Genomic DNA, 19,194 nt, shown 5'->3' with positions numbered 1-19,194 from the left:
TAGCCTTAAAGACCTAGAGGCATGAGCTTTAGAGGTTTCTCTGCACTTAGCAGCAAAAGACTGGATCTGCCCCGTTTCTAGATCTAGCCAATTTCAAGATGCTGAACAGGAAAACCATCTCCCTTCAGATTTGGGCAGCTTCCAAATCAGGCTTATTCAGAGCCCAAGTTTCAATTCCAGCTAGTGTAGTGGAAAGAACACAGAATCTGTACTCAGGAGATAAGGATGTAAGCCCCAGCTCTGCCACAGACACACTTTGGGCAAATCCCTTCCTCTCCTTGAGCCTTAGTTTCTACATCTGTGAAACAAGGAGCTTGGCCTCAATGATTTCTCTGTTTCCTCATGAGACTGAGTTTCTATAAGGAGGGGTGACTTACCCCTTGCAGTCAGGAAGCTTCCTTAGCCTGGTTTTAAGGTTTGCTTCTCCCTCCTTATTTTCTAGGTGGCATAGACACAGAAGTTGGTGCATATTAGGCTGTCCTGTGTCCCAAGATTTCCAAACCTAACAGTGATTTTCAAGCTAGAGTGTGCTCTGTGGGTAGCACAAACTTCAGCTTCAAGAATGTGAGTCTCCTGTAATTGCTAATGTAATTTTGGAAGAATTAGAGCCAGAAACTCCTCCAGTCCAAGAGACTAATGGTTGCAGTGAAAACAGAGAATGTTCACTTATGAAAATGTTAGAAGGCATTTGAGAAAAAAAAAACCAAAAAACTCCTGCTTTGTTCCAGTTCTGCAGCTGGTCCTCTGCTTCTCTGCAACAAGGGTTAGGCAAGTGTGCTTCTCACACTTGCATACTTACACAAAGTTGGGCCCAGAGAAAAGAATGTACAAAATGACCCCTGGAGCAAGAGGATAACTTCAGAGGATTGACTCCCTTCTCTCGATTTCCTTACTTTAACAGAACACCTCATGATATAAAAGCCCAGAGACGTTTGTACTTAGAAACATACCCTACATAGTGTTAGATGAAAGAATATACACATTCCTTTCAAAGCTAAACTTCATCAAAGGAGTATTTCCTTAACCTTTTAGCTAAGCCCAAAACGAAAGAACAACCAAAAGTGAGTGAATGAGTGAGTGAGAGAGAGAGTTGTGGAAGGAGGAAAATTCCATTAAAGGGTACAAATTAAGAGAACAATTCAATTTACCTCTTCAAGAATGTGCCTATTCACCATGTCCAAGGAAATCCATATTCAATGGCTTCTAAATAACTTTCAGCCAAAGTAAATGTTTAAGGCCTATGTGCACTGTCTTCTCAATAATGTCCTGTATACAAGGTAGCAGTGCCAGGCAATGATCTGAGTTATAATTTCTGTTTTAAAGGGATATGACAAGAGTTAAGAACTACATGTTTGAAAATCAAATCTACTTTCTTAAAAGACAGAATATCTGGGTGGTAAGTGCCCAGGCCCCACAGGGAAAGGTTTCCTCACTGACTCCAGCTCCCTGGCTGTTTTCCAACCTTGCTCAGTTCAGGCCCTCAGGAGGCCAGACCATTCCTCAGCTTCTTTACAACAGGCACACAACTTTTCCATGTGGACTATGATACCTCAAGGCACCAGAGTATCCTAGTGTTCAAAGAAGTGGCAGACTGCAGCTGAAGCCAGTCTTTTTGGCCTAGTCTGGGGTTGACAATCTATTCTATAAAGCTCCATAAATCTTATCACACAGCATCATTTCACTTAAAGCATTTTAATGAAAAATCATTAGTTTTACTCTGTCTTCCTCCCAGGTCAGAACCCAGAAACAAACAGGTGCTTTAACTAGTTTCATAATTGGTTCTTTCAGTCCTAAGAAGTAGACCATATTGCCTGGCCCTGTCTTTGGAGACTGTTCTGTCTTTGGATTGATTCTCCTCTTTTAGTAAGTGAGCACTTGTACATGCCCTAGGGCCAGTTTCATTGCAAGTACACTGGGGACTTACTGACCCAACAACGGCACAATGGAAGCTGCTTTGAAAAGACTAAATGGTCAGGGTACTACTCCAGAATAGCTTTTTCATTACAGAGAAAATGATATTGAATCCTCGAAGCAAGAAATACCTTCCCTGACTCTTTGGGAAATCAAATCAGGGAGGCTTTGAGTCCAAGAAATAGGGTACTGACATCTTTTGATAGGTAGCGTATGTAGTTCCTACATGGTGACTCAGGATTTCATTCATACTCAATCACTGATTTGATAAAGGAGGAAAAAAGGGATAAAAGCGAGTGCCTGTAATCCCAGCTACTTGGGAGGCTGAGGCAAGAGAATCGCTTGAACCCCAAAGGTGGAGGTTTCAGTGAGCTAAGATTGCATCATTACACTCCAGCCTGGGCAACAAGAGTGAAACTCCGTCTCAAAAAAAAAAAAAAAAAAAAGGGTAAAAAGAAGGGCAGGGAGAAGAACAAGGAAGAATGAAAGAAAGAGGTGAATCATCACTGAAGAATGATTTCTTGTTCTTCAGAAACTATAATACTCAAGAAGATAACATATGATTGAATAAAATGACAGACAATGCTGAAAGAATATAATACAAAAATCGTACTCTTGATTTTTTTCTTCTAATTTTAGAAAATATATGACAAGACAGCAATTTTATAAAGTCAGGAACTTACCCTTTTTCTTGTTTTTAACTGGACCTATAAGAAAAATAAAATAGATAATTAAGTCATTGGAAATGAACAGAAAATGTTTATTTTCTAAGATAGTCACTAGGAGGGATCCCCAAGACACTGCAAATTTGAGGGAGTCTCACAGCCAAGGGTCAGGCTTTTGGCAAGGATCCAACTATCAAACCTCCCCATTCTGTCTTCCGACTCTTGAGGCCACAAAAGTTTCAAGGAAGATTCTTCCCTAGGGAGAAAAATCTCTCTACTTCAGTGTTTGGGGTGAGGGAATGGGTACTTCTCCATAGAGATGAAATGCCCAGAAACGCACAACTCAACAACCTTAGGACGGCATTCCATCAATTCTGCAAGTCCTGAGGTTGAAGAGTCATGCGTTCAGGTGAGAATCTGATATGAAGTCTCATGTGTTGAACTTGGAAGGAGCAAAGGGTCATTTTCATGGAGAGAGCAGAGCAGCAGTGTTTAACTTTTAGTCACTTCTTATCATGATTTAATTTGTTACTTATTAAGAGTTTGACCACAATACACTCGTGAGGGCCACATGCATTTCCATTATAATTTACTATAAGTTAATGGACACTTTAAAAGAAATGTCGGCCGGGGGTGGTGGCTCACGCCTGTAATCCCAGCACTTTGGGAGGCCGAGGCGGGTGGATCACGAGGTCAGGAGATCAAGACCATCCTGGCTAACACAGTGAAACCTCGTCTCTACTAAAAACACAAAAAATTAGCCGGGTGTGGTGGTGGGCCACCTACTCGGGTGTAGTCCCAGCTACTCAGGAGGCTGAGCCAGGAGAATGGCGTGAACCTGGGAGGTGGAGCTTGCAGTGAACCAAGATCACACCACTACACTCTGGCCTGGGCGACAGAGCAAAACTCCATCTCAAAAAATAAATAAATAAATAAATAAATAAAAATAAAATAAGAAATGTCAACCATTTCATTGACAGTGAAATCACAAGCATTTTATTGGAAATTACTTCTAAGGAAAATAGTTCTAATCAACTGAAGGTACTTAGAAAACCCAGGGTGTTTCTAATATAGTTAGGTGACCACAACTCCCCAAACAGTTTAGGTCACTCCCAGACAGTCATTTTTTTTTTTCCCCCTTCTAGGAAATAAATTCTCTTCATTCTGTATACGGATTTGACTTTCTTTAAATACAGGTATTTAAAATCTGTTCCAAACTGCCATGAAGACACAGTTATACATTAAACCACTGTCAGTGCCCTCAAGAGCTTACAAAAGGAACACCAAGCATTTCAATATTATAGTTTATAAAACATATTTCCATTTATCATCTCATTTGATATTTGCAACAAACCTGGAATGATCTCTAACTATGAGAGCAGGCCCTATTAGAGATCAGTAAAGTCTCTAACCTGGAGGGCTGCCAGAGTGGCCATCAGAGCTTTCACAGGTCCCTTGAAAAACTAATGTCTGTGTAGACTTTTCTGGCAAAGTAATTTCATGTGCAACAGTAGCTATTGTTATGTCCAGGGGATGTTTTAGATTGGAGCAACCTGCTGTACTTAAGGTCATGAATCTCAATTCTCTTTTCCTTCTCTCTTCTCCTCTCCTCTCCTCTCCTCCCAATTCTTTGTCTTCTTTCTTTGTTACTCATCCTTTATGAATTTTTTTTTTTTTTAACAGCATTGCGAGTTCTTGAAAATGTGCTTGGAAGTTCTGAGAGGAAAGCACAACTACATAGACATTAATGATATGAGGCAGCGACTCAACCTGAGAAATGCCTTTTTCTTGAACAGGAAAGCTGTTTGGGGAAAGATTTACACAGAAAGGGCTCAGCTCTATCAGCCAGCCAGTCACCACAGCCTAGGAGAGTAGTAGGAAGGCAGCCATTATGGCTACCCTGCCCTCTTTGCAAAGGTGTGCTAGCCCGGACCAAGTTTTTGACCATTTCAGGTTAAGGGTAAGCACTGTTATATCAGACTTCAAAAGCAGGCTTTGAGGAAATCAGGCCATCACCAGCCAACCAGTCCTTACTGAGCATGTGTATGGAAGGCAGTAAATAATGAAACGCAACTCACAACTCTATCTTCAAGAACTTACAGTTGAATAGGGAAATACAAAAGATGAGGGAGTGGCCTCAGGAATTATACTGGCCACTTAAGGGGAACAAATAGCTTCCTGGAGAAGGTCTGACCTAAATCCACAAGTGAAAAGAGAGAAATGGAAATTTTAAAATCTTTTTAAGCTTCTATTATTTTTATACAAGATATACCTACTTCTTACACATACATAAATGCATGCATACATACATATATACATACAAAAGATGAGCAAAAGGAAAAAGAGCTTATTAAAGTACCCCCAAATAATCACTACTAACATTTCATGTACATCTAGAAGTCTTCTATGTATATACATAGGTATTTTTACAAAATGGGATCAGATGAAAAATGTCATTTGATAACCTTTTTTATGTCAATAACTACATTTTTACATTGTAATTTTTAATATGGATGCATCAGCATTTAATCATCTTTGATAGATATTTAGATTGGGTCCAGTTTTTCACTATTATAAACAATGATGTACATTTATAAACAATGTACATTTATAAACAATTTATATGTACATTTTATAAACAATTTATATGTACATTTATAAACAATTTATATGTTATGTACATTTATAAACAATGATGTACTTTTTTTTTTTTTTTTGAGACGGAGTCTCGCTCTGTCGCCCAGGCTGGAGTGCAGTGGTGCGATCTCGGCTCACTGCAAACTCTGCCTCCCGGGTTCACGCCATTCTCCTGCCTCAGCCTCCCGAGTAGCTGGGACTACAGGCACCCGCCACCATGCCCGGCTAATTTTTTGTATTTTTTAGTAGAGACGGGGTTTCACTGTGTTAGCCAGGATGGTCTCGATCTCCTGACCTCGTGATCTGCCCGCCTCGGCCTCCCAAAGTGCTGGGATTACAGGCGTGAGCCACCACACCCAGCCCCACATATGTACATTTTTATACACTTGTCCAAAGGTTTTTTAGGATGTGTCATTAGAAATCACACTGTTGGGTCAAAGGGTGTGAAAAGCTTTCCTTACATGTAGTTAAACCTAATAATCTTTTCCTATATGGTTACTGCCTTCAGTGTCATGCTTACTTAGGCCTTCCCTAATGTGATATTATAGGTAACTCTTTATATATTTTCTAGTTCTTTTATGGTTTCATTTTTATTTTTAAATCTACAATTAATCTACAATTAATCTGGTATAGATTTTGGCATACAGTGTAAGACAAAGTGTTAACTAAAATTTTTATATTTTTTCCCTAAAATGCCCATGACATGAAGAGTACCAAGAGAAACAGGGCTCAAAGTCATTTCTTAAACTTTTATTTTAGTTTCAGGAGTACATGTGCAGGTTTGTCCTATAGATAAATTGTGTGTCACAGGGGTTTGGTGTATATATTATTTCATCACCCAGGTAATAAACACAGTATCCAATAAGTAGTTTTTTGATCTTCACCCTCCTCCCACTCTCCACTCGCAAGAGGGCCCTGGTGTCTATTATTCCCCTCTTTGTGTCCATATGCATTCAATATGTAGCTCCCACTTATAAGTGAGAAGATGCAGCATTTGGTTTTCTGTCCCTGCATTAGTTTGCTTGGGATTATAGCCTCCAGCTCCATTCATGTTGCTGCAAAGAACATGATCTCATTTTTTTTATGGCTGCATAATATTCCATGACATGTATGTACATTTTCTTTATCCAGTCTACCGTTGATGGTCATCTAGGCTGATTCCACATCTTTGCTATTGTGAAGAGTGCTGCCATGAACATACATGTGCATGTGTCTTTATGGTAGAACAATTTATATTCTTTTGTGTATATACCCAATAATGAGATTGCTGGGTTGCATGGTAATTGTGCTTTAAGTTCTTTGAGGAATCACCGCACTGCTTTCCACAATGGCTGGACTAATTTACACTCCCACCAGAAGTATATGTGTTCCTTTTTCTCCACAATCTCACCAGCATCTCTTGTTTTTTGATTTTTTAGTAATAGCCATTCTGAGTGGTGTGAGATGGTATCTCATTTAGTTTTGATTTATATTTCTCTAATGATCAGTGATGCTGAGCATTTTTTCATGTGCTTACTGCTCATGTATATGTCTTCTTTTGAAAAGTGTCTGTTTATGTCCTTTGCCCACTCTTTAATGGGGTTGCTTGTATATTTGTTTAAGTTTCTTATAGATACTGGATATTATGTCTTTGTCAGATACATTGTTTGCAAATACTTTCTCCATTCTTTGGGTTGTCTGTTTACTCTGTTGATAGCTTCTTTTGCTGTTTTGCTATGCAGGAGCTCTTTAGTTTAATTAGGTCCCATTTGTCAATTTTTGTTTTTGTTGCAATTGCTTTTTGTGTCTCTGTCATAAAGTTTTTTCCAGGGTCTATGTCTAGAATGATATTTCCTAGATTTTCCTCAAGGGTTTTTATAGTTTTGGGTTTTAAATTTAAGTATTTAATCCACCTTGAGTTAATTTTTGTATATGGTGTACGGAAGGGGCCCAGTTTCAATTATCTCTGCTTATGGCTAGCCAGCTATCCCAGCACCATTTATTGAATAGTAAGTCCTTTCTAGATTGTTTTTGTTAATTTTGTCAAAGATCAGATGGTCATAGGTGTGTGACATTATTTCTGGGCTACCTATTCTGTTCCATTGTTCGATCTGTACCATACTGTTTTGGGTATTGCAGCCTTAGAGTATAGTTTGAAGTCAGGTAATATGATGCCTCCAGCTTTGTTCTACTTGCTTTGGATTGTCTTGGCTATTCAGGCTCTTTTTTGGTTCCATATGAATTTTAAAATAGTTTTTTCTAGTTTTGTGAAGAATGTCATTGGTAGTTTGATAAGAATAGCATTGAATCTGTAAATTTCTTTGGGTATTATGGCCATTTTGACAATATTGATTCTTCTGATGCATAAACATGGAATGTTTTTTCCATTTGTTTGTGTCATCTCTGATTTCTTTGAGCAGTGCTTTGTAATTCTCAGTGTAGAGGTCTTTCACCCCTTGTTTAGCTGTATTCCCAGGTATTTTATTCTTTTTGGGCTGTTGTGAATGGGACTGCATTCTTGCTTTGGCTCTCAGCTTGGATGTTGCTGGTGTATAGGAATGCTACTAATTTTTGTACATTGATTTTATATCCTGAAACTTGCTGGAGTTGTTTATCAGATCAAGGAGCTTTTGGGCAGAGACTATGGGGGTTTTCTAGGTATAGAATCATATTGTCTGCAAAGAGGGATAGTTTGACTTCTTCTCTTCCTATTTGGATGCCTTTTATTTCTTTCTCTTGCTCGATTGCTCTGGCTAGGAGTTCCAGTACTGTGTTGAATGGGAGTGGTGAGAGAGGGCATCCTTGTCTTGTTCTGGTTCTCAATGAGAATGCTTCCAGCTTTTGCCCATTCAGTATGATGTTGGCTGTGGGTTTGTCATAAATGGCTCTTATTATTTTAAAGTACGTTCCTTCAGTGCCTAGTTTGTTGAGGATTTTTAACATGAAGTGGTGCTGTATTTTCTTGAAAGCCTTTTCTGCATCTATTGAGATGATTATGTGGTTGTTGTTTTTAGTTTTGTTTATGTGGTGAATAATTTTTATTGATTTACATACGTTGAACAAACCTTGCATTCCAGGGATAAAGCCTACTTGATTGTGGTGGCTTAGCTTTTTTGAGGTGCTGCTAGATTCAGTTTGCTAGTATTGTGTTGAGGATTTTTGCTTTTATGTTCATCAAGGATATTGGCCTGAAGTTTTTTTTTGTCTCTGCCAAGTTTTGGTGGCAGGATGATGCTGGCTTTGGAGTGAGTTAGGGGGAAGCCCCTCCTCCTCAACTTTTTGGAATAGGTTCAGTAGGAATGGTACCAACTCTTCTATGTACATCTGGCAGAATTTGGCTGTGAATCCACCTGGTCCTGTGCTTTTTAGTTTCTTATCAGGCTATTTATTACTGATTCAATTTTGGAGCTCATTACTGGTCTGTTCAGGGATTCAATTTCTTCCTGGCTCAGTCTCGGGAGGTTGTATGTTTCCAGGAATTTATCAGTTTCTTCTAGGTTTTCTAGTTTGTGTGCATAGAGGTGGTGTTTGTGATAGTCTCTGATTTTTTTTTTTTGCATTTCTGTTGTATTGATGGTAATGTCCCTTTTGTCATTTCTGATTGTGTTTATTTTGATCTTCTCTCATTTTTTCTCTATTATTCTAGCTAGTGGTCTATCTTACTTATTCTTTCAAAAAACCAACTATGATTTCATTGATCTTTTGTATGTTTTTTCACATCTCAAATACATTCAGTTCAGCTTTGATTTTGGTTATTTCTTGTCTTCCGCTAGTATGGGGTTGGTTTGCTCTTGTTTTTCTAGTTCCTCAAAGTGTGATGTTAGGTTGTTAATCTGAGATCTTTCTAACTTTTTGATGTGGGCATCTAGTACTTAGCACTGCTTTAGCAGTACGCGAGAGATTCTGGTAAGTTGTATCTTTGTTTTCATTAGTTTCAAAGAATTTCTTGGTTTCTGCTTAATTTCATTATTTTCCCAGAAGTCATTCAGGAGCAGGTTATTTGTATGGTTTTGAGTGATCTTCTTGGTATTGATTTCTATTTTTATTGTGCTGTGGTTTGACAGTGTGGTTGGTATGATTTCTGTTTTTTTTTTTTAATTTGCTGAGAATTGTTTTATGGCCAATTGCGTGGTCAATTTTAGAGTATATGCTATGTGCAGATAAGAAGAATGTATATTGTGGGTTTTTTTTTTAATTGGTAGAGAGTTCTGTAGATGTCTGTTAGGCCCATTTGGTCAAGTATCAAGTTCAGGTCCGAAATATCTATATTAGTTTTCTGCCTCAACGATCTTTCTAATACTGTCAGTGGGGTGTTGAAGTCTCCCACTATTACTGTATGGTTATCTAAGTCTCTGTGTAGGTCTCTCAGAGCTTGTTTTATAAATGTGGGTACTCCTGTGTTGGGTACATATATATTTAGGATAGCTAGGTCTTCTTGTTGAATTGAACCATTTACCATTATGTAATGCCCTTCTTTGTCTTTTAAAATTGTTGTTGGTTTAAAGGCTGTTTTGTCTGAAGTTAAAATAGCAACCCCTGTTTTTTTTTTTTTTCCATTTGCTTGGCAGATTTTCTCCATCCCTTTACTTTGGGCCTATGAGTGTCACTGTATGTGAGATGGGTCTCTTGAAGAAAGCAGTTGGGTCTTGCTTCTTTATCCAACTTGCCACTATGTGACTTTTAATTGGCACATTTGTCCCATTGACATTCAAGGGTAATGTTGATATGTGCAAATTTGATATTGTCATTGTGTTGTTAGCTGGTTATTATGTAGACTTGATTGTATAGTTGCTTTATAGTGTCAATGGTCTATGTACCTAATTGTGCTTTTGTGGTAGCCAGTAATGGTCTTTCATTTCCATATTTACCACTCCCTTAAGGACCTCTTGTAAGGTCTGCTGGTAATGAATTTCCTTAGCATTTGCTTGCCTGAAAAGGATCTTATTTCTCCTCTGCTTATGAAGCTTAGTTTGGCTGGACATGAAATTCTTGGTTGGAGTTTCTTTTTTTTGTTGTTGTTTAGATGGAGTCTCACTCTGTTGCCCAGGCTGGAGTGCAAAGGCACGATCTCGGCTCATTGCAAACTCCGCCTCCTGGGTTCAAGCGATTCTCCTGCCTCAGCCTCCCGAGTAGCTGGGATTACAGGCATGCACCACCATGCCCGACTAATTTTTGTATTTTTAGTAGAGACAGAGTTTTGCCATGTTGGCCAGGGTGGTCTCAAACTCCTGACCTCAGGTGATCCACCCGCGTTGGCCTCCCAAAGCGCTGGGATTACAGACGTGAGCCACTGTGCCTGGCCGGAGTTTCTTTTCTTTAAGGATGCTGAATATAGGCTCCCAGTCTCTTTTGGCTTGTAGGGTTTCTGCTGAAGGGTCCACTGTTAGCCTGATGGGGTTCCCTTTGTAGGTAGCCTGCCCCTTCTCTCTAGATGCCTTTAATACTTGTTCTTTCATGTTGACCTTGGAGAATCTGATGACTCTGTGTCTTGGGGATGGTTGTCTTGTACAGTATCTCATAGGGGTTTTCTGCATTTCCTGGCTTTGAATGTTGGCCTCTCTAGTGAGGTTGGGGAAATTTTCATGGATAATATCCTCAAGTAGGTTTTCCAAGTTGCTCGTATTCCCTCCCTCTCTTTCAAGAGATGCCAATGAGTGTTAGATTTGGTGTCTTTACATAATTCCCTATTTCTCAGAGGTTTTGCTCGTTCTTTAAAAATTCTTTTTTTCTTTATTTTTGTCTGACTGATTTAGTTTGGAGAACCAATCTGTGAGATCTGAGGTTCTTCCTTAGCTTAGTCTATTCTGCTGGTAATACTTGCAATTGCATTATGAGATTTTTATAGTGTATTTTGCAGTTCTATCACATCAGTTTGGTTCTTTCTTAAAATGTCTATTTCACCTTTCAGCTCCTGTATCATTTTATTGTAGTCCTTAGATTCCTTGGATTGGGTTTTGACTTTCTCCTGAATCTTATTCTGAATTTTATGACTATCATTCCAGCCATTTCAGCCTGGCTAAGAACTCTTGCTGGGGTACTGGTACATTCATTTGGATGTAAGGAGAACTCTGGCTTTTTGAATTGCCATAGTTCTCATGCTGGTTCTTTCTCATCTGCGTGGGCTGATGTTCCTTTAACTGTGGTATAATTTCAGTTATGGTCAGTTGACTTTGTTTCTGGATGTATCAGAGGGCTGAGGCTTTGCGCTAGGTCTTCATTTGCAGCTGAACTCTTGTCCTTGATTTTATCGGGGGGTACACTAGCAAAGTATTTTTGTTGTTGAAATTTGAGCTGTGATCCAGTAGATAGCACTTAGGCATAATGGCCAGTAGGCAGGCTCTTGCCCAGCCATGTGGTTCCTCTGTATTTCCTTGTGTCTTCAGTTGTGCTCCCTCTCAGTGCTCTGAGGGTGTGGGCTCCTTTCCTACATGAGTGCTGGCTGTAGATCTCAGCTCTCAGCTCTCCACTTGGCACTCCTGAGCTGTGCTCAGGCATTATGTTCCCTCCCCAGCTTGGGGACTGAAAGGGCCAGGACCTTGGCAGTGGCAATGGCAGAGGGCCTGCCACTTGTATCTTGGAGCTCCACCCCAGATAAATATAGAGCCACTACCGATTGGAGCAATCAGCCTTGGGTAGGACAGCTGTGCCATGGGCCCAAGCCAGGGCACCCTGCCTGGTAATGAGTAGGGAGGCAGGGGTATTGTAGGGGAAGACAGACTGGCCTCTTCTCCTTAGGGCAGCTGTGGTATGCTGGAGGTGTGAGTAAAGCACTCAGGATCTTTGTTCCTTTCCCAGTCAGAGAGCAGCAACGGCAGTATCGGTGCAGTGGCAGAATGGCTTTCAGTCGTCTCTGGGAGCTCCACCCCAGAGAAATGCAGAGCTGCTGCCAATGGGAATGTTCAGCCAGAGGGTGGGGCAGCTGCACTATGGGCCTGAGCTGGGGGCCCTGCTTGGTGAAGAGCAGGGGGTCAGAGGCTCACTAGGAAGAGACTGGGCTTCTTTCCGTATGGCAACTGTGGTGTGCTGGAAGTATAAGTAAAGCCCTTAGGCTCTTTGTTTCTTCCTCAGTCTGAGGGCAGCAAGGGTAGAACCACTGCAGTGGCAGTGGCAGAGGGGCTGTCAGTTTCCTTTGAAGTTCCACCTCAGGGGAACACAGAGCCAGTACCAGTGGGAATGCTCAGTCAGGGTTGGGGCAGCTACTCTGAGATCTCAAGTTGGGGGCCCTATCTGGTGAAGTGTAGGGGGTAAGAGCTCACAGGGAAGAGCTACTGGGCTCTTCTCCCTATGGTTGCTGCAGTGTGCTGGAGGTACAGTGACACAACCAGGCCCTTTGTTCCTTCCCAAGCCCATGGGCAGTAAGGGCGATATGGCTGCAGCTGCAATGGGAGAGGGGCTGTAGGTTGTCTCTGGGATTTCTTTCCCCAGAGAAATGCAGAGCCACCACTGACAAGTGTTCAGGCAGGGGCAGGGTGGTTGTGCTGGGGGCCCAGGTGGAGAGGCTCTGCCCAGTGAGGAGTAACAAGGTCAGAGACCTGCATGGAAAACAGTCTGGCTGCTTTTCTGTAAGGCATCTGCAATGTGCTGGAGGTCCATGATAGTCCTTAATCACCTTGCTCTCTCCTGAGCCTGAGGGCATTAGAGGAGGGAGCTGTGAAGCAGCAAAAGTGGCAGGCCTGCCTGCTTCCACTGGGAGCTCTGTCCCCAGGGAGGTGCAGAGCTGCTACTGGCCCAAGAGCCCAGTTAGCGGTGGGGTGGCTGGGGTCTCAGGTCGGGAGGCCTTGCTCAGTGAGGAATAGCAGGGACACAGACCCACGTGGAAAACAGTCTGGCTGCTTTTCCGTAAGGCAGTTGTGCTGGGCTCGGGGCTCACAAAGTCTTCTTCCACTATAGTTTGGGTCATAGAAGGGCTCTCAGAGAGCTCCTGCTTAGTGGACATTTGGCATATCCCTTGGGAAAAAACAAAGATGTAAAAGTATACACAAGATTGTCATTAGACAGTATCACATTTCCCACAAGTGCTAATAAGTACATCATTTCAGCAGCATAGGAGTTTCTTCTTGTTCTAAGATAGCTCACGATGACCAGTAAGTAATTCTTATTATTTTCAACATGGACCTTTAGGATTTGGCTCTGTCTCTACCATGTTCATTGCTTTTGCTTGAGGCCATTGTAGTTGTAGCTTCTAGAGAGAAAATGTCAGGGAGCTAGAGCTGTCCCATACTAGACGTGAGCATCTTGACTCAGAGCAAAAGCAGTAATCCCTGATGAGTTCTATAATCTTTTAGATACATCTATTTGTTTTCTCTATATGCTTCAGAACCTTATTCATACCTATTCAGAGCACTACCACTATTACATATCTATTTCTAGTGTAATAAGCTACATTTTTATATCATTCCAATTCCCCCTATTTGTAACCATATGTTTTCTTTAGACAAAACCCACCTGCATCAGAGGGGGGACATATAGCTATGCAGTACGGGGGACTGCTTTGATAGGAGTAAAATTGGGATTGGACAAATTTTGATCAATATGGGCAGGTAGTTTGCCTATCTGACAATAAGAAAAGGGGATGTTGTGATGGAATCAGGGCCATGGAGGCCAGCAGCAGCAGGTCTAGCCAGATTCTAGTGCTTACTCAACCACAAAATGACCATAGGGCAAGTGACTTTCCTTCTGCTTCTTCAACTGCTAAATTAGGGGACACTACATACTTTGTCTCTACTCAAAGCCCAGGGTTCCGATGAGGATCAATAATATAAAGTAGCAAGCTAGAATTTTGTGTCCAGTGAAACCGTCCTTCAAAATGAAGGAGAAATAAAGACTTCCTCAGACAAACAAAAAAGAAGGAACTTGTTGCTAGCAGATTGGCCTTGCAAGAAATGTTAACAGAAGTTCTTCAGTGAGGGCAAATGACATAGGTCAGAAACTTAGATGTACATAAAGAAAGAAAGCACATTAGATAACAAATAAATGATGGTAAAATAAAACATTTTACTTGTTCTTAATAGATTTACTAGATAACAGTTTGTTCAAAATAATAACCAGCCTGGCCAACATGGTGAAACCCTGCCTCTACCAAAAATACAAAAATTAGCCAGGCATGGTGGCTCGTGCCTGTAGTCCCAGCTACTCGGGAGGCTGAGGCACGAGAATTGCTTGAACCCAGGAGGTGGAGGTTGCAGTGAGCCGAGATCATGCCACTACACTCCAGCTTGGGTGACAGAGTGAGACCCTGTCTCCAAAAAAAAAAAAAAGCAAAAATGCAAAAATGCTTTCTGTGATTGTAGTATGTGGATATGTGAAACAAATCACAGCAGTATTTTAAGGGATGAAAGGGAAGGATTGGGAGAAGTAGTATAGTGTTATTTCAAAATGGACTTGAATTCGTTGCAAATGTATATATGTATCTATCAAACTGTAGGGTAACCACTAAACTTTTCTTTAAACAAAGTGTAATTGACATGCTGAGAGGAGAGAAAATGGAATCATATAAAATGCTTAATTAAAATCAGGGAAGGCAGAAAAAGTGGAAGCCAAAAAAAGAAACAAAGAAAAATGGCAACAGTAATTACAAATATGGTTGATATAGTTTGGCTGCGTCCCCAATCCAATCATCTTGAATTGTAGCTCCCATAATTCCCACATGTTGTGGGAGGGACCTGGTAGAGATAATTGAGTCATGGAGGCAGTTTCCTCCACACTGTTCTCGTGGTAGTGAATAAGTCTCATGAGATCTGATGGTTTTATAAGGGGAAACCCCTTTTGCTTGGCTCTCATTCTCTCTTGTTTGACACCATGTAACACGTGCCATTCACCTTCCACCATGATCATGAGGCCTCCTTAGCCATGTGGAACTGTAAGTCCATTAAACCTTTTTTCTTTATAAATTACCCAGTCTCGGGTATGTCTTTATCAGCAGTGTGAAAACAGACTAATACAATGATAGATATTAATGCAGCTATATCAATAATCAATTTAAATGTGAATGCTCTGAACACACCAGTTAAAAGACAAAGACTGTCAGAGTGAATGAAGAAACAAGACCCAACTATATGTTGTCTATAAAAAAATCCACTTTAAATATAAAGACACAGGTAGATTAAAGTATAGGGATGGAGAAAGATATATCATGCTAACTCCTAATCAAAAGAAGGCTGGGATAGCTGTATTAATTTCAGACAAAGCCGACTTCAGAGCAAGGAAAATGATTAGGGATAAAGACGGGTATTACATTATGATAAAAAAGAGTCAGTACTCCAGGAAAACATAACAATCTTTAATGTATGCGTGCCTGATAACAGAACATCAAAATACATAAGGCAAAATAACTGCAAGGAGAAATAGATGAATCGACTATTAGTTGGAGACTTCAATATGTCCTCAGTAATTGCCAGATCTAGCAGGCAGAAAATCAGTGACAATATAGTTGAGCTGAATAGTACCATCAATCAACTAGATCTAACTGACATTTATAGAATACTTCATCTAACAATAGTAGGATACACATTCTTCTCAGATTCACATGGAACACTGAACAAGGCAGACCATATTCTGTGCCATAAAACACACCTTAAAAAATAAAAAGAGATATCATACAAAGTATGCTCTTATATCACAATGGAATTACACTAAAAATTAATAACAAGATAGTTGGAAAAATCCCAAACTACTTGGTGATTTAAAAACATCCTTCTAGGTTGGGTGCAGTGGCTCATATCTGTAATCGCAGCATTTTGGGAAGCTGAGGCGGGCACATCACCTGAGGTCAGGAGTTTGAGACCAGCCTGGCCAACGTGGTGAAACTCTGTCTCTACTAAAAATACAAAAATTAGCTGGGCATGGTGGTGCATGCCTGTAATCCCAGCTACTCTGGAGGCTAAGGCAGGAGAATCACTTGAACCTGAGAGGCGGACGTTGCAGTGAGCCAAGACTGAGCCACTACACTCCAGCCTAGGAGACAGAGTGAGACTCCGTATCAAAACCAAACCAAACCAAACCAAACCAAACAAACAAACAAATTCACCCTTCTAAATAAGACATGGGTCAAAGTCTCAAGGAAAATTAAAAATATATTTTGAACAAGATGACAATTAAAATGAAACCTATCAAAATTTGTGGGATGGAGCAAAAGCAGTGCTGAGAGGGAAATTTATAGTATTGGATACATATATTAGAATAGGAGAAAGATATAAAATCAATATCTAAGCTTCTACCTTAAGAAACTAGAAGTAAAGAACAAATTAAATGTAAAGTAAGCAGAAGAAAGGAAGTAATAAAAATGAGAGCAAAAATAAATGAAAGTAAAAACAGGAAAGCAATAGAGAAAATCAATGAAATTGAAAGCTGGTTCCCAGACCAAAAAAATTGACAAACTCCTACCAAGAAAGAGCGAGAAGACACAAATTTTACTAATATCAGAAGTGAAAGAGGGGCTGCCATCACTATTGATCCCATGGACATTAAAAGAACAATAAAAGAGTATCATGAATAACTCTATGCCCACAAATTTGATCACTTAGGTAAAATGGGCGAATTCTTTAAAAGACACAATCTACCATAACTCACACAAGGAGAAATAGGTAATCTGTGTAGGCCTATATGTAATAAAAAAATTGAATTGACAATTCGTAACCTTCCAGAAGGGAAAGCACGAGGCCCCAGTGGTTTCACTGGTGAATTTAATCAAATATTGAAAGATGAAATCATACTAATTCTTTACAGTCTGTTTCAAAAAATAAAATCAGAGGCACTACCTGGGTGATGAGATCATCTATACTCCAAACCTCAGCACTGTGCAATATGCCCATATAGCAAACCTGCACATGTACCCCCAAATCTAAAATAAAAGTTGAATTTATATAAAAAAGGAAATAGAAGCAGAGGAAACACTTCCTACCTCATTCTATGAGGTCAGCATTACCCTGATATCCCAAACAGACAGAGGCACTACAAGAAAGGAGAACTACCACTGCTATCTCTTGAATATAGATGCAAAAATCTTCAATAAAATATTACCTAATCAAAGCCAACAATGTATTAAAATAATTATATACCACAACCAAATGGGATTTATTCCTGGTATGCAGGCTGGTTAACCATTCAAAAATCAATTAATTGAATCCCATTACTCATCAAAAGGTTAAAGAAGAATCATATGATCATGTCAATAGATCCAAAAAAGGATTTTTGACAAAATGCAACATCACTTCATGATAAAAACTCTCAGCCAATTATGAATCAAAGCGCACTTTCACAATTTGATAGAGAACATCTATAACATTCAGAATATTTATGATCCTGGAATAATTGGACATCCATATACCATACAGCTAATTTAATGGTGAGGAATTAGATGCTTTCCCTTTAAGATTGGGAACAAGGCAAGGATGCTCCCATTCACCACTCCTACTGAACATAATACTGGAAATGCTAGCTAATGCAATAGTCAAGAACAGGAAATAAGAGGCATAAAGATTGAGAAGTAAGAGACAAAACTGTCTTTGTTCACAGATTACATGATTGTCTATGTGAAAATCCCAAGGAATCAACAAAAATCTTCTAGAACTAAGTAGCAATTATAATAAGGTTTCAGGATACACACCTAATATATAAAAATCAATTGCTTTCCTACATACCAGCAGTGACCAACTGGAATTTAGAAATTAAAAACAAATGCTATTTATATTAACATAATATATAGAGAAATAGGTATAAATCTAACAAAATATGAATATCTATATGAGGAAAAATACAAAACTTCGATGAAAGGAAATAAAGATCTAAATCAATGGACATCTTAATAATATTGTGTCTTCCTATCCATGATCAATGTTCGTGGATAGGAAGACTCAATATTGTTAAGATGTCACTTTTTCCCAAATTTGTCTATAGCAATCCCAATTAAGATCTGCATTAGTCCATTTTCATGCTGCTATGAAGACATACCCAAGACTGGGTAATTTATAAAGAAAAGAGGTTTAATTGACCCACAGTTCCACATGGTTGGGGAGGCCTCAGGAAACTTACCATCATGGCAGAAGGCAAAACAGGCACGTCTTACATGGAGGCAGGCGAAAGGAGTGCTGAGCAAAGGGGGAAAAGCCCCTCATAAAACCATCAGATCTCACTAGAACTCACTCATCATCACCAGAACAGCATGGGAGTAACTGCCTCCATGATTCAATTACTTCCCACCAGGTCCCTCCACGACATGTACGGATTATGGGAACCACAATTCAAGATGAGATTTAGGTGGGGACACAGCCAAACAATATCGAGATCTCAGCAAGTTGCTTTGTGGGTATCAACAAACTGATTCTAAAGTTTATATGGGAAGACAAAAGACTCAGAGCAGCCAACACAATATTGAAGAATAACAACAAAGTTCAAGAATGACACTACTTGATTCAATACTTACTATAAAGCTACAGTAATCAAGACAGTGGTATTTGTGAAATACCACAAATTAATGGAACAGAAATAGACCCATACAAATACAGTCAATAAATTTTTGACAAAGGAGCAAAGGCAACCTAATGGAGAAGGGATAGTTTTTTTCTCAACAAATGGTGCTGGGATAACTGGACATTTATACAAAAAAAATCTAGACAACTTTGACAAAAATTAACTCAAAATGGATCATAGATCCAAATGCAAAACACAAAACCATAAAACTCTTATAAGATAACATAGGAGAAATCTAGATGACCTTGGGCTTTGCAATGAATTTTTAGATAGAACACCAAAAGCACATCTGTGAAAGAAAAAAAATTGATAAGTTGAACTTCATTAAAATTAAAAATTTCTGAGAAAGATGTTAAGTGAATCAAGAGACAAGCCACAGACTGGGAGAAAATATTTGTAAAACATGTATCTGATAAAGGACTTATCCAAAATACATAAAGAACTCCTACAACAACAATAAGAAAACAGTTAACCCAATTAAGAAATGGGCAAAGATCTGAACAGAAAACTCCAAAATCAGAAAAAAATGATCCAA

The 19,194-nt window shown here is 39.6% G+C and overlaps 1 protein-coding gene across 4 annotated transcripts in view; it reads right to left on the bottom strand.

Moving 5' to 3' along the window:
• EDA (ectodysplasin A) overlaps window positions 1–19,194 on the bottom strand; it is a 413,848-nt gene that overhangs the window by 13,673 nt on the left and 380,981 nt on the right. For all 4 annotated transcript variants that reach the window (XM_054544688.1, XM_024241143.2, XM_024241141.3 and 1 more), the window contains exon 3: window positions 2,595–2,618. In XM_054544688.1, coding sequence (XP_054400663.1) covers window positions 2,595–2,618 — 24 coding nt within the window. The remainder of the gene's footprint in view (window positions 1–2,594; window positions 2,619–19,194) is intronic.

This window comes from Pongo abelii, chromosome X (assembly GCF_028885655.2).
Source record: "Pongo abelii isolate AG06213 chromosome X, NHGRI_mPonAbe1-v2.0_pri, whole genome shotgun sequence".
Classification (NCBI taxonomy): Eukaryota; Metazoa; Chordata; class Mammalia; order Primates; family Hominidae; genus Pongo; species Pongo abelii.
This window is presented reverse-complemented; position numbering and strand designations above follow the sequence as displayed.